We start from the raw sequence: 15512 nt of genomic DNA, 5'->3' as shown, positions 1-15512 counted from the left end.
CATAATCTACATGAGGGACTTCCTTGCTCTCACATTTAATTGTTGTTGACAAGTGACCGTCTGGACTTCTATGGAAATTTAATAATATATGGAGAAATGAAAACCTCAGGTTATATTGTTAGAAAAGTATAGTCAAAATGGTTAATTGATATTCATGACGTACTGCCAGACAGATTTTTCTTTTCTAAACAAAAGTGAAGTGTCTGCTCTTCATAACAAATTTTAATATTTGATTAAAAGGAAGAATGTTTGAAAAGCGAAATACAATTATAGATCAAAACTTGAAATATTCTGGCCCAAAAGAGCAGCCCTAGACCTTTATGACTATAATTCAGATGTCTTATGTGGGATTTACCTCATGCACCTTATTTCTTCCCTGTGAATGGAAAAAATGAGTGACATGTGGAATCCTCATTCTAACTTATCCCATAGAAGAGAATGATAGTAAAGTCATCCTAATTGTGATTTTCACAGGGCACTAAGGCACTATTTGGAATCAAAGAATATTCAGCTTATATACAGTTCTATTATTGTAACAGAAAATGATCCATATCCAATCTTCAGCCATCATCAAAATGTTTAGGACCTTATATACTACATCCATATTTTAGTCACCTCAGTGGGTATCCCAGTTTTCAGAAGAACAGTACATTACACTTTCTACTGATTACTGTTGATATTACCATGAGTTCAGCAATTAAGGTGCCTACATGTGGATGACTACCTGTCCCCTCCATAATGCTGGTTCATGGCATGGATCTGACGGTTATAACGTTTTTAGTTGGTTTTTTCCCCCCTGTTTTGTTTTGAGAGGGAGGGTTGTCTAGTGAAACCCCACTGAATTGAACAGCTACATCAGTACAAAACCTAGTACTGCAGAATAGAGGTTCAGGTCCCATGTATTTTAGTTTTACGTGGCAAAGGTGAAGAGACTTTCTCATTAGTTCAGACCTTCTGCTGAAGGCCAAGCTGGTGCTATTATCAATGGAGCCTTCGATGGAGGGAGCTCAGAGCAGTTGCTTACCAGAGGGCTTGACAAGCACAGCCATGAAGTCCTGGGTATAGGAGCTGATGTAGAGTAGGACACAAGGGGCCTTGGTGGTACTGAAGCTGAAGCTGAGCTCTTCTTTATTCAAGCTGAGGTCGGGCACTGTGATCTCAGGATCTGCAGAACTCAAAAGTGTTCGGCTAACCAAATCCTTCATGCTAGTCCCTGGGGAGTGGAAGTTGTAACGAAGCCACATTCCCTCTTCAAAAAATGCTCCAACATCTTGAACATAAGAGAAAAAAAAAAAAGAGAAATTAAATGCGCTGATGACTTTTGGATGAAACATATTTCTACTGGCTTGACCAGTACTAATCCATGTGCATATTTCTACTGCTGCATTATTTAAGCACTGCTAATATTTAGCTGAAAAACCTCACTATTTTCTAATGAGAATGAAAAGGACAATCTCCATTTCATTGGTCAGTACCTGGATTCGCAGAGCAAAGGACAGATTTCCTTTGGGTCTATGCCTGTATCTTGTATCAATACTACAGACCAGAAAAATCACACCTTAGATTTATTTTTATTGAAGTCTTGCAGTAGGTAATGCTCCAAAGGAGATACAAGGAAGAGAGATTTAAGGCGCACAGTAAGCAAACACGCTCAAGGAAAATGAAAAACAGCAATTCTGACCAGCAAATTTGAGTGTATTTGGAAGAACCTCACAAAGGAATGATGGAAATTCCATCATCAAAGATTTGGAATAGGATTTGATGCAATGCTAGAAAGCTACCCAATGCTAGCACAATCCTTCATGAGAACTGCATAACTATGATGCCCTTATGGGCGACAAAATTCACAAGGGAGCTTGCCTCAGTGGGGAGCAAGGCAAGAGAAACCTGAACCTCCAAGGAGGTGCTACCCAGACAAAGCTTTCAAACCAGTCTGAGACAAAATGTTATGTTTCAATACCCCTGAAGAAAATAAAACTATTTTTTGGCAGAATTAGCACTTCCAGTTGAAAAAGCGTTGTTATTACTTCTCATAATAATAATGCTTATTTCTTAACATTAAAAACATAATTCAAGGTTGATGTTCTTACAGTGAAGTTGGACTTTGACTGCATCCTATGGGAATCACAGCACAATTGCCTACCATTGGTAGTGTATAACAGACCAAGTCTATTGGGGATGGCTGGGCTGGCTTTTTATGGCAGTCATTCATTTAGTGACATTGGATAATATTTGCTGTTTGGGACAACTTCATTAAAGGAAATTTTTAAATTACCTTGAACTTCATTAAGAAGGTATGTTTATTAACACTTCATAAGAAATTTAAAAATGATGAATAAGCATTATGAGCATAGTGCATGAGTACTGTATTTAAACAGTAGTAAAAGAGGTGACCAGTCTTCACAAAAAATCTTTAAACATTTATTAACTTCCTCCATGATGCAAAGTTGCCATAGATTGCCCATCTAAGTTTTTGAAAAACCAAGACACTGTATTTATTTTAAAAGAGATTTAATTTTTCTTTCTTTTTAGCATTTGGAGCCTCACACAATTCTAAGCAAAGGCTTTATCACAAAACATAGTAAACAAAATGTCCATTTTACAAGCTGTGCAGTGACACAGAAGATGTCAGGAAAGAGCCTGCAGACTTTATTCAGAGCAACTGAGCAGGGGAAAGATAAGAAGACAGGTAAAATTAGAATAGACTTTATTGATGCTCCTTTCCAGAATTTTGCTAAATCTAGTGCTGTAAAAGCTTTGTGTTTTCCTGTTGCCATGTAAAAGCTCTCTAACCCTCAAAATATCCTAGTCCCTGTCACTGTGCAGCCATACAAAACATGGAAAGAAGTTGTGGTCCCAAGGTGCTATAAATAATTCAATCATTCTGATAGATTTATAACTGCCATTTTATAGGAGAAACCTTAAATGTCCATGAAACATTTATGGGAGAGGCAATTCAATTTAACAACTATATTTTGCAGTAGACTCAACTGAAGTACTCCTGTGTTAAAAGTGAAGGGCCCTGTCCTGAAAATACTTCCCAAAACTGTGATGCCTCAGTCGAGAAAATCCGCGTTGGCACCTACACATCTAAAGCAGCCTAGGCTGTAGTTCTTCAGTATTTGAAAGATGGGCTTAAAAATATCCCTGTGGTTGCTAGTTGATTCTTCTCCAACCTCTGCTTCTGGCTCAGGGGAGCCGCTCCTGGGGCAGATGCTGTGCCAGCGGCAGAGATGCTGGCCCCAGCCAGTGTTGGGGTGCTGGAGCCCTGACTGCCCACACCTGCCCTGACTGCCCCAGTGGCTGAGGGGAGCCGCTCCTGGGGCAGATGCTGTGCCAGCGGCAGAGATGCTGGCCCCAGCCAGTGTTGGGGTGCTGGAGCCCTGACTGCCCACACTGCCATTCCCCGGCGGTGGAGGGAGGCTCTGCCCACACACACAGCACACCCACGCAGGGTTTTGTTCTCCTCTGGCCTCGTTACTGCTTATCACGGCTTTTATTTGAGGAGCGATCTTTGGGATTGCCCAGTGTTATGCCCGCACTGGGAATACTGGGACCTTTGGTCCTGACCTCAGCCCTGCACTGGGGCTGAACTGGGAAGCATGCAACGCTTTTTCCACAGCTGCAAACGTTATGAATTGCTACTTTTTCACTGAATTTCACTGAATTTCACTGAATTTCTAGAGTTGGAAGGGACCATAGAGATCATCTAGTCCAACTCCCCTGCTGAAGCAGGACCACCCAGAGCTTGTCAGAGCATGTTACTCAGGAGCATCCAGGCGGGTCTTGAAGATCTCCAGAGAAGGGGACTCCACACCCTCCCTGGGCAGCCTCTTCCAGGGCTCTGTCACCCTCACCGTGAAAAAGTTCTTCCTCATATTCAAGTGGAACCCTTTATGTTCCAACTTGTGCCCATTGCCCCTCGTCCTCTCAGTGGGAACCACTGAAAAGAGTCTGGCTCCCTCCTCCTTCAACCCTCCCTTGAGATACTTGTAGGCGTTGAGGTCTCCCCCCCCTTTAAATGTTCATTACGACAAAGAAAGCTTTAAGTAAATGGTGCTCTCTGAAATGGTAGGACTATATTTTCCCAAAAGGATTTCTTGGCAAAGCTAAGAATGCTGTATTTGTTTAACTTGACTTGCACCGAGAAAATAATTTTCAGTATAGCTGTACTATTACAGGCGTACAAGCCTTAGTAATGAGCCTTGAAATTCTCCTCACAAGCACACCACCTCTCTTAGGAGGATGGATAAGAGGAAGGTTCATTTCGGCTGGGTGGGTGTATTAGGCTCTCAACTGGAAGATACTGAATCCCCTCAAGTTCCAGCTCAGCAAAGAGGTTGATGCACATGATTATGCTCTTTACTGAATGAAGCTGAAGTCCTTGCAGCAGGGCTGCAAAGTGCTCAGCAGCTCACAGGAGCAAGATGTTGAGATTATTAGGAATATTAGAAAAAGCTAAAGGACAATTTTCTCTATATTGAACGCAGGTTTAAGATGACTTGGAAATGCTGAGGGCTGATCAATGAAAAAACTGTCTACTTGGAGGTCACAAGCATATAGTCTTCCTGAAGATCTGATAGAAGGAATATTGAAGTCTTGAAGTCCTTCATTCAGATTACTATTCAGGAAAACAGGACATTGCCTGAATAAAATGGGCAAAAAGCAGAACAAACCCTGCTGCTGAAATGTGTATGATGTTCCCATGCACCAACCTCTGCTTTCTTTTGTCACATTTCAAATGTTACCTGAAAAGATGAGTCTTGGGGGATCAGGCATAAGACGCCGTGAAAGGTTCCTCTGCAAACTGCCCCTTCGAGACAGAAGCCGTGAGGAAACAAATGTGGTGGTAACAGGTCAGGTTCTTTTTGAAAACTGTACCTATTTCTACACCAATATGCAGTGAGTGAGGTCATCCTCTGTTGACAGACTTTGCAAGTACATACAGTTTGGGATTGCTCTATAGAGGAACCCAGAACAGGATTTGTAGATCATTGGAAATGATTTTATAAGGCAAGAGGGGTATCCCCAGTGCGAACTGCACACATTTTACAAAACTCTCTGGCTTCAATTTGAAAAGGGATGCAGCAAAAGCCCATCCAAAATTTACACAGAAAATGCACATACACCCAGAACTGAAAAACTTATTGTGAAGGTTACAGTTCTTTGGTCATCTGCCCAACCTCCCTCTCCCCACTCAGCTATTTTTATTTTTGTACACTGTCATGTCGGGTATCAGGAATATTGAAAGATGGGAGGAAAAAAAGCGGCCAAATAGCTACAAAAAACCCCATTTCTCTTACAAAAATTCCACATTTTCCTGACATTTCTGGACCAGTGTTGTAGGCCTAAGAAAATATAAGGAGGATTCTGATTCGCCTTTGCTGCTGGTTTAAAGTCAGTGAAATGTTAGTGTCAGGTCTTCTCTTCTCAGGTAGTTATAATGAGCCACACACTCAGTCTCACCCAGAACTTGTCTTCTTTCCCCGCTGCTTTTTCCTCACCTGTGAAGAGCATTGCTAGTGTGGCACAGCTGTGTCTGAACACCGCTTCAGCATGATTTTCTATCTGGAGGCATATATATATTTCGGCACTGGGGAGTCCCCACCTCAAGGGCTGCTTCCAGTTTTGGGCCCCTCACCACAAAAAAGACATTGAGGGGCTGGAGCGGGTCCAGAGAAGGGCAACGGAGCTGGTGAGGGGTCTGGAGAAGAAGTCTCCTGAGGAGAGGCTGAGGGAGCTGGGGGTGTTGAGCCTGGAGAAGAGGAGGCTGAGGGGAGACCTTCTGGCTCTCTCCAACTCCCTGAAAGGAGGGTGTAGCCAGGGGGGGTCGGTCTCTTCTCCCAAGGAACAGGCCATGGGACAAGAGGAAATGGCCTCCAGTTGTGCCAGGGGAGGTTCAGATTGGAGATTGGGAAAAATGTTTCCAGGGAAAGTGTTCTTAAGCCTTGGACTGGGCTGCCCAGGGAAGGGGTTGAGGCCCCATCCCTGGAGGGATTTAAAAGACGGGTTGACCTAGTGCTTAGAGACATGGTTTAGTGATGGGTTTTTATCAGTTAGGTTGATAGTTGGACCAGATGATCTTAAAGGTCCCTTCCAACCTGGACAATTCTATGATTCTATATAAAAGACAGGGAACTCAGCAGCTTTACAGCAGTTGAATTGGCTTTGTGCGGACAGTCAGGATACAAATGTTAACAGGGATTGTCATGAATCAAGATACTGCTCCTAATAAATAAAGAAACAACAGATGTATGGAGCTACAAAAATGTAGATGTATGGAGCTACAAAAATAACCTGAAAACAATAAAACAAAAAACAACCAAAAATCCACCCCCCAAGAACTACCCCAATTTTAACTCAGGAGCTTTTCAAGAGTGGCACAGTAAGAGGCAGAATCTACCTTCTGCAGCAGGACAGCTATCACTGACCCACAACTGCCATCTCACGTTATATCCAAGTGAACTCAAGGCTTGGCTCAACTCTCACCTTTTATCCGAGGACCAAGGAGAAAGCAATGCTGGTTACTTCTCTGGTATTACTGTACTTGGCTTCTCTGAGGCTGGGCCTTGAAAGCAATAACAGGGGAAAATCCCCTCCTTACAGAACCTGAAGTAAAAATCCTGACAGCTATGAAGCCTGGCCAGGAGACTTTAAAACTGCAGCAGAGAAAGATTCTCTCCTCTCTGTTTCACAAAGCTGACTGAAATGCTTTCTTAACAGCTGTAAGCATGTCCCATCTGGAGGCCCTAAATGCCTCCTTGGCCCTGTCAGATTTGGTAAATTAAAAATACTACTCTGTGGCACTGCTTGCCACTTCCCAATGCTGTCTTCCCTGTCTGTACAGGGTTCTGGATGCAAAAAGCAGCATTTTCAAGATACTAAGAAAGGACAGTGACTGGAGGCGTTCTGACACTCAGCGCATGTACAAAGATTGTTAGGGTGATTCAGACAGCTGAACAAAACGTCATTCCCAGTGCATAATTTTATTTCCTTTTTGATTTCTCATGTAGTTATGAATATTGAATATAGATTAACTACAGCTTGCTTTTCTGGCTTGTGGCTAAAAACGTGCTAGAGAGCACCAGAAATTGCAGCTAATTCTAGGCTGTGGTCACAAAGATTAAGACTGCTGAGATACATCCCGGCCACAGGGCACCAGGAAAGGGTCAGAATCTCACAGCTGTTGATCTGGGAGAGAATTTACTTTGAGTGCTCTGAAGATGGTAATGCTCAACGTTTTATTCCTCCTTCAGGCTCACAGTATTTAGTTTGTGAAGCTAAGAAGTAGGGATTAAAAAATCTTTCTATACCGATGGTGGTTTGAACTGATGTCTAGGATAGCAGACTCAGAATAAGGCAATGGCAACTTCTGCTGTGTATTTTCTGCTGTGTCTGAATGAAAAGCCAGCTCCCTATCTAATGGAAATATCCATACTGGCTGAGAAAAACCCCATCAAATAAAACAGGAGGGATGATGAAAAATGTGATGTCAAATACACAACAGACCAGGTCTCATGATTTCCTGCCAGCGAGTCTCTGGAGGTTCTCTCTAGGTAACTTCAGAGACAATCTTGCAGCTTTGCAAGAGCCATTTGAGAAATACTAGAGACTGCCTGTTGATTGCACAGTATTCAGAGTGACAACTTTGATAGGTGAGATCTGGCTTCAGTTACTTCCTGTACCACAGGTATCCATTCTCAAAGTGAGCAGTTCCTTGCTTTCCTCATTATTTCTGCATTACCATAATAAAAACATTTTCTTGAATCACAGAGCTATTGTGAGGATAAATACCTTATCAGCTTGTGAGGTGCCAATACTACTCTAATAGGATGCAGGTGTGTAAATACTGCAGATGAGTGTCTGATGCAAGAACCTCAAATCCCTCTGTCGCCTTTGCACAGGCACGCAGCAGCCGGCAATATTGCTGAAGCTGCTCTTCTCAATTGGAGATTGGGAAAAATGTTTCCAGGGAAAGTGTTCTTAAGCCTTGGACTGGGCTGCCCAGGGAAGGGGTTGAGGCCCCATCCCTGGAGGGATTTAAAAGACGGGTTGACCTAGTGCTTAGAGACATGGTTTAGTGATGGGTTTTTATCAGTTAGGTTGATAGTTGGACCAGATGATCTTAAAGGTCCCTTCCAACCTGGACAATTCTATGATTCTATATAAAAGACAGGGAACTCAGCAGCTTTACAGCAGTTGAATTGGCTTTGTGCGGACAGTCAGGATACAAACAACAACAGGGATTGTCATGAATCAAGATACTGCTCCTAATAAATAAAGAAACAACAGATGTATGGAGCTACAAAAATGTAGATGTATGGAGCTACAAAAATAACCTGAAAACAATAAAACAAAAAACAACCAAAAATCCACCCCCCAAGAACTACCCCAATTTTAACTCAGGAGCTTTTCAAGAGTGGCACAGTAAGAGGCAGAATCTACCTTCTGCAGCAGGACAGCTATCACTGACCCACAACTGCCATCTCACGTTATATCCAAGTGAACTCAAGGCTTGGCTCAACTCTCACCTTTTATCCGAGGACCAAGGAGAAAGCAATGCTGGTTACTTCTCTGGTATTACTGTACTTGGCTTCTCTGAGGCTGGGCCTTGAAAGCAATAACAGGGGAAAATCCCCTCCTTACAGAACCTGAAGTAAAAATCCTGACAGCTATGAAGCCTGGCCAGGAGACTTTAAAACTGCAGCAGAGAAAGATTCTCTCCTCTCTGTTTCACAAAGCTGACTGAAATGCTTTCTTAACAGCTGTAAGCATGTCCCATCTGGAGGCCCTAAATGCCTCCTTGGCCCTGTCAGATTTGGTAAATTAAAAATACTACTCTGTGGCACTGCTTGCCACTTCCCAATGCTGTCTTCCCTGTCTGTACAGGGTTCTGGATGCAAAAAGCAGCATTTTCAAGATACTAAGAAAGGACAGTGACTGGAGGCGTTCTGACACTCAGCGCATGTACAAAGATTGTTAGGGTGATTCAGACAGCTGAACAAAACGTCATTCCCAGTGCATAATTTTATTTCCTTTTTGATTTCTCATGTAGTTATGAATATTGAATATAGATTAACTACAGCTTGCTTTTCTGGCTTGTGGCTAAAAACGTGCTAGAGAGCACCAGAAATTGCAGCTAATTCTAGGCTGTGGTCACAAAGATTAAGACTGCTGAGATACATCCCAGCCACAGGGCACCAGGAAAGGGTCAGAATCTCACAGCTGTTGATCTGGGAGAGAATTTACTTTGAGTGCTCTGAAGATGGTAATGCTCAACGTTTTATTCCTCCTTCAGGCTCACAGTATTTAGTTTGTGAAGCTAAGAAGTAGGGATTAAAAAATCTTTCTATACCGATGGTGGTTTGAACTGATGTCTAGGATAGCAGACTCAGAATAAGGCAATGGCAACTTCTGCTGTGTATTTTCTGCTGTGTCTGAATGAAAAGCCAGCTCCCTATCTAATGGAAATATCCATATTGGTTGAGAAAAACCCCATCAAATAAAACAGGAGGGATGATGAAAAATGTGATGTCAAATACACAACAGACCAGGTCTCATGATTTCCTGCCAGCGAGTCTCTGGAGGTTCTCTCTAGGTAACTTCAGAGACAATCTTGCAGCTTTGCAAGAGCCATTTGAGAAATACTAGAGACTGCCTGTTGATTGCACAGTATTCAGAGTGACAACTTTGATAGGTGAGATCTGGCTTCAGTTACTTCCTGTACCACAGGTATCCATTCTCAAAGTGAGCAGTTCCTTGCTTTCCTCATTATTTCTGCATTACCATAATAAAAACATTTTCTTGAATCACAGAGCTATTGTGAGGATAAATACCTTATCAGCTTGTGAGGTGCCAATACTACTCTAATAGGATGCAGGTGTGTAAATATTGCAGATGAGTGTCTGATGCAAGAACCTCAAATCCCTCTGTCGCCTTTGCACAGGCACGCAGCAGCCGGCAATATTGCTGAAGCTGCTCTTCTCAACTTCCATAAAACATCTGCATTCGGTGAACAATGACACTAGAGCAGGACTATTACAGTTAGCTGATGAAGAAATTGAAAGTTTATCACATTTTCTGTGATGAAGAAATTGAAAGTTTATCACATTTTTCTGAGCCGGGACCTAGAATTTTTTAACTTACTACACTGATTTATTTGCTTTCTTTGTACAGAATAAGAAATCCTTGCATTTTATATGCAGTTTATTATGGATGGGAAGTGGGCTGGCAAGTTCAGCTCATAATCTGGTTGATATCTCTTTGACATATGTAAGTAGCGTGGGGAAGACATGTTTTGCTTTAAAAAGCCAAACAAATGGGGTTTTTTTCCAATAAAAGAATTCTTGTGACTTAAGTGAAATGAAATTTTCAAAGCACTGAAGCACTACTGTGAATGTGTAAAAAGGCAGTATTGACAGGACAGCAGAATGGAATAGCTTTACAAAGTATATGTTGGGTTTCTTGTGAGTAAATATATATACTGAAAAGAGGATAAGACTGAAGTACTGAATTTTGATCTACAAGAAGAAAAACCTGACTGCTGCATTCATACTTACCAGACTGGAGCATAACATTCCCAACCCATGGAAAATTTCTGATATAACTTTCGTCTAACAGCTCATGATCATGTTGTGTATAGCAGAATTATTTTTGGGGGTGGGAGGGAATGTTGCCTCCATTTTCCAGGTTCTTGGATGATGAACAATGAAAACTCTGACTTTAGTTACCTTAAACCACTCGAACAATCACCTCCTCATTACTTACAGCAAAGAATTTAAATGTATTTGCACCCAGCAAAATAAACGGAATTGAACAGTACAATCAGGGCAGAATTTGGAGGTGGTCAAATGTCAGTCTGAGAGTCTATGGGTTCAGAGCTACTTCACCCATCTGCTGTAGCACCAGATCTGGTATGTCTTTTTTGCATCCACTCCGGCTCGTAACAAACTGATTTTTCAATTTGAGTCAGAGAAGAGAGCAAGAAAAGAAGGCAATCTGACCAGGACAACAGGACTGTAAGGGCTCGCAGGGTTCATGCAAATATAAAGACAAACACGAAGGAGTTCAGTTGGAGAAGGATTGCACTAATTCACACTGTGAATCTGAGATTTAGTTGAAAGAAAGAAAAAAACATACACAATCTGGTCCCCTCCTTGGTGTTTGTTGATGCAAATTGAGTAACTGAACAGAAACTTTGGGAAGCTTTGAATTTACCTTTCCAGCACACCTGAAGGAACATAAGTCACAGCACCAGCTATTTAATTTTTTTTTTGCCACACTGTCTTGGTGGCGGAAAATTTTTTCTCCTAGACTTGATCTACAGCACTTCAATACCCAAATGAGGAATGCTTTCTCCCTGGGGATCCTCCATACCACAGTGCTGCCACATGCTTTGCATAGCCACTGCAGTATTTGACCTTCCCTCCTTTTGTTTAAAGGAAGGAAAGTTTTTTTTTTAAGGAACAAAAATTAATTGTTTTCTCAGAAATGCTTTAATGATAATAGAACAGCTGTGGAAGAAAAACAGAAAAAAAAGGAGAATTTATGCTAAAGCAAAGGACAGGGAAAGGTCAGAAAGCAATCTGTAGGACTGCAGAAACACTGCAGCTATTCCACAGAACAATTTCTCTAAGCAATAAAGGAGAAGTGAAGCCAATTGCATATGCCCCAAATACAAAGCAAAAATAAAGTTAAAATTGATGTCAGGCTGCATTTTTGCACTTTTTTTGTCCTTGTAAAAAACTAGTGTAATTTCCAGGCCACTACCACATCAATCACATTGTGATCTGCTGCTAATAAGGCTGGAGACAATGCAATTTCTTGTCAGTCATCAATCAGTGGCTCTAAGGATGGATTTCATCAGCAAAAGAATCCACAATATGTGAGGCCTGTTTTTATTGTGAGATATGTTTATTACTTATGAACCAGTGATTTCCTTAAGTAATAAGGTTCTTTCCTTTGATTTTTCCTATCACTTTTTCGGCTAGCAGTTTCAGTGTGTAAACAACCCCCAAAATTTTACCATGGGGAAGTGAATTGAGTATCTAAATAAAATTTTGGGATAAGAAAAGCTTCTTCTGGCAAATTAAAATAACGGGAAGGGAAGACTCTGGTATATTGAAAGGTATTATATTATGCACCCTTCACTACTTCTGAGTAGTATATTTTTCTGGTAGTCGTTCGAATTGATGACTTTAAAAGTCAGGCACTATTGATTACCAAATCAACAGAGCTGCTTGGCCTGGAAGATCTACTCAGAGAAGTAAAATAACAAAACATAGTCCTAGTTTATCCTGCAAAGCACTGACTTTGTTATATCTTAGCAGTTGACATGAATTCCTAGTGAAGATAGCAAAGGAAAATATTCTTGCTTGCCTCATATTAGACTCACCCAACATCACAGCACCCAACTGCACACTGGGGTGCCGGTTGGAAAACCACAAGGGACTGAGCATTATTTGACTATGTCCTTATTATAAAGAATGGTATTGGATGAAAACAGATAATATAGTCTTTAAAAAACAAGTTCACCGGCATTTCAGCACTTTTAGAGAGAGGAAAGTGTCAAAACTAAAGCTCTGGGGCACCTCAATCCAAGAGAGATCTGGAGGTGCTGGAGCGAGTGCAGAGGAGGGCAACGAAACTAGTGAAGGGCCTGGAAGACAAATCATATGAAGAGCGGCTGAAGGAGCTGGGACTGTTCAGTATGAGGAAGAGGAGGCTGAGGGGAGACCTCATCACTCTCTACAACTACTTGAAAGGACACTGTAGAGAGGTTGGGGCTGGTCTCTTCTCACAGGTAATTAACAATAGAACGAGAGGGAATGGCTTCAAGCTCCAACAGGGTAGGTTTAGATTGAACATTAGGAAAGAATTTTTCACAGAAAGTGTGGTCAGGCATTGGAATAGGCTGCCCAGGGAGGGGGTGGAGTCCCCATCCCTGAATGTGTTTAAGGGACGTTTAGATGCAGTGCTGAGGGACATGGTGTAGGGGAGGACTTTGTAGAGTAGGGTAGATGGTTGGACTCGATGATCCCAAGGGTCTCTTCCAACCTCAATGATTCTATGATCCTATGAAAACGAAAAATGAACTGAAATATCGGCTCATAACCCAGCATCAGGTAAAAAGACTGCCTCTTTCCTCTAAGCGTGGCTGGAAGGGAGCAGGGTACAGGTATTTGCAAAGTAACACTCCAAGTTTGATTTGGCAGAAAAAGAGAAGGAGTTGGAAACTGGAATGTTGAAGAACAAGACCTTTCCCCTACTGCCAAGAGAGCTTCATTAAGGGAATGTGGTGAGTGGTGACCAGCCTGCCTGCAGGGCTCCCGGGACGGTGGGCAATGTAAGCAAAAGAGCAGTTTATGAGGCTGGAGATATCTTTAACATCACAGATACTGCTGAGAGGAGCCTTATCATTTTTCAGTTGAAACTGTAGGTTTAGTACCTTTTGAGAAAGCCTTTAAAATTACTAGGAAAAGCAACAGATTGAATGTTGTTACGTACCAATAAAAGCACAGTGAAAGAGAGCTGCCGAGAGATACTAGCACCTCAGGTACACGTGATGAAACAGTTAGAGGTGTTGAAAAGGATGTTTCAAGAATATAATAAGAACGTAAGGGAAACATATGAATGGCCACAAAGCCTGCAAACTGTGCAAACATGGAAAATTATATTGCCATTACTACTTTGTCACAATAATTTCTGGTCAAAATAAGAAAAAACACATGGAAATAAATTAGTATCTTTATTCTTTTTTTTTCTCTGTATGTAAGATTCTCACCCCTTATCTTTCTTATGCAGGCATGTGTGTCCATAGTAAATTGGTCTCTTAAATAATTGATTTTGAAAAATCTGAACATACTTTAGACATTTCCAAAGGACTAACATGTACCTTCCCTTACCCTAGCAAGGTCAATCTCTAAAACAGTTTGAGCTACTGAAAGATTTGATCTGGTTAAGGACGGATAAAATTTTTAATCCAAATTCTGGCCTCCCAATTTATATCGATATTCAACCCAAAGCTCACACCTATGCATCTCCAAATATGTTTCTGAATGGGACTAGGTAGCTTTTGTTTAAATCTGTGTTTTTCCTAAAGAAATAACCATGGCATTGTGCTAGCAGGAATTTACTGCTCAACAGCTCAAGACTATAGAATACAGTTTGTCAGACCTGCTATGACTCCAAGAATTCCTGATGCATTTTGTTGTTGTGCTACTTGACTTCAATAGCTAACATATATTAGTACTAATGAGAGATGTGCTTTTAAACCACCATGTTTAAATCCTGTGTGTTTAATTTTACTTATTTGTATGAAGTATTAAACAGGATTTACTTGTTTAATTAATACAAGCTGAAGCATTGGTTCTGTTGTGGTTTTCTTTTTTTTTTTTTCTCAGGCTGTTCTCTCATACTCTGGCTCCTGCACTACAACATTTACCTTTAATGCAAAATGGTCCATCGTAGGCAGTTTTGGAGCAGTCGCAGGAGTAGCCGTTGTATTTCTCGACGCATTTACCGCCGTTTGCGCAGTATATCCCGTAGCTCGTGCAATGGCCGGAGCAGCCAGGTTTCACCCCTGGAGTGACTTTTGCTCTCTCTTCCAGGTCCAACGTAACCCCATTCATCCTCAATGAACGAATGCATCCTAGGAAGCCTCGCTGGCCTCCTGCAGCACCTGAGACAGAACGTCAAACTGTGAGGCAACACTGAACAGATTTTATTGCTGCCGCTTTACACGAGATATCCTGCTTAAGCTTGTGACAACAGCTGGAAATAAGTAACTTCTTTGTAAAGGCAAGGAATTGCCTTGTCCTAATGACAATGGAATCAGTCAATCCTAAGCTTTAGATACCATACCATAAGTAAGCATAAATAGTAAGTGTCTTTGCTTTACACTGATTAGCCCTCCACTGTAAGAATTAATTTCACTTCAACGTCAAGATTTTTAGGAATAGCATTGGAATAAATGGGCTTGGCTTGATTGCTAAGCTATAGCTTTAGTCTCCATACGATTAGTGATGATTAATAATAATGCCATAATACAATATGCAGTGTCACATATTTCAAAGCCATGATGGGGAAAGATTTAAATCCCCATTCTCCATTGCAGTAGGACATACAGATGTTAATTTCCAAGTAACACCAGGTATATTGTTTAGTTGCCAGAGTATAGGGTGAAGGATGTGACACTGAAGAGCTACATTTGAAAATCTGGGTTGAGATTGCTTTTCTTAACAGTCAATAAGAACTGTTTCTTTTTTCCCCCAGTAAACACTTGCTGAAAATTGTGATTTAAGCTAGGAAAGTCTTATCTGAGGCTGTATTAGAAACAAAGAAAAACCTAAAAAATGGAAATAGCAACGAGTGGCTGTCATCCTTTCTCCTCATCATCTCATCTCTTTGATTACTGCAATGCCGCAGGTGCTGATGAGTCCCTGAGGAGATCTGAAGGCTCATCACCAGAGATATTTACCTGAACGGGGAAGACTGAGGAGATCTGAAGGCTC

At 41.5% G+C, this 15512-nt stretch overlaps 1 protein-coding gene across 1 annotated transcript in view; it reads right to left on the bottom strand.

Annotated features, from left to right (window-relative positions):
* CNTNAP2 (contactin associated protein-like 2) overlaps nt 1–15512 on the bottom strand; it is a 1244457-nt gene that overhangs the window by 80473 nt on the left and 1148472 nt on the right. The window contains exons 18-19 of the mRNA XM_014946966.1: nt 14444–14680; nt 1025–1270 (exon numbers count right to left, since the gene is read on the bottom strand). Of these exons, the coding sequence (XP_014802452.1) occupies nt 1025–1270; nt 14444–14680 (483 nt within the window). The remainder of the gene's footprint in view (nt 1–1024; nt 1271–14443; nt 14681–15512) is intronic.

Source organism: Calidris pugnax, unplaced genomic scaffold (assembly GCF_001431845.1).
Source record: "Calidris pugnax isolate Ruff unplaced genomic scaffold, ASM143184v1 scaffold71, whole genome shotgun sequence".
Classification (NCBI taxonomy): domain Eukaryota; kingdom Metazoa; phylum Chordata; class Aves; order Charadriiformes; family Scolopacidae; genus Calidris; species Calidris pugnax.
The sequence above is the reverse complement of the archived record's forward strand: the minus strand, read 5'-3'. Positions and strand labels throughout refer to the sequence as shown.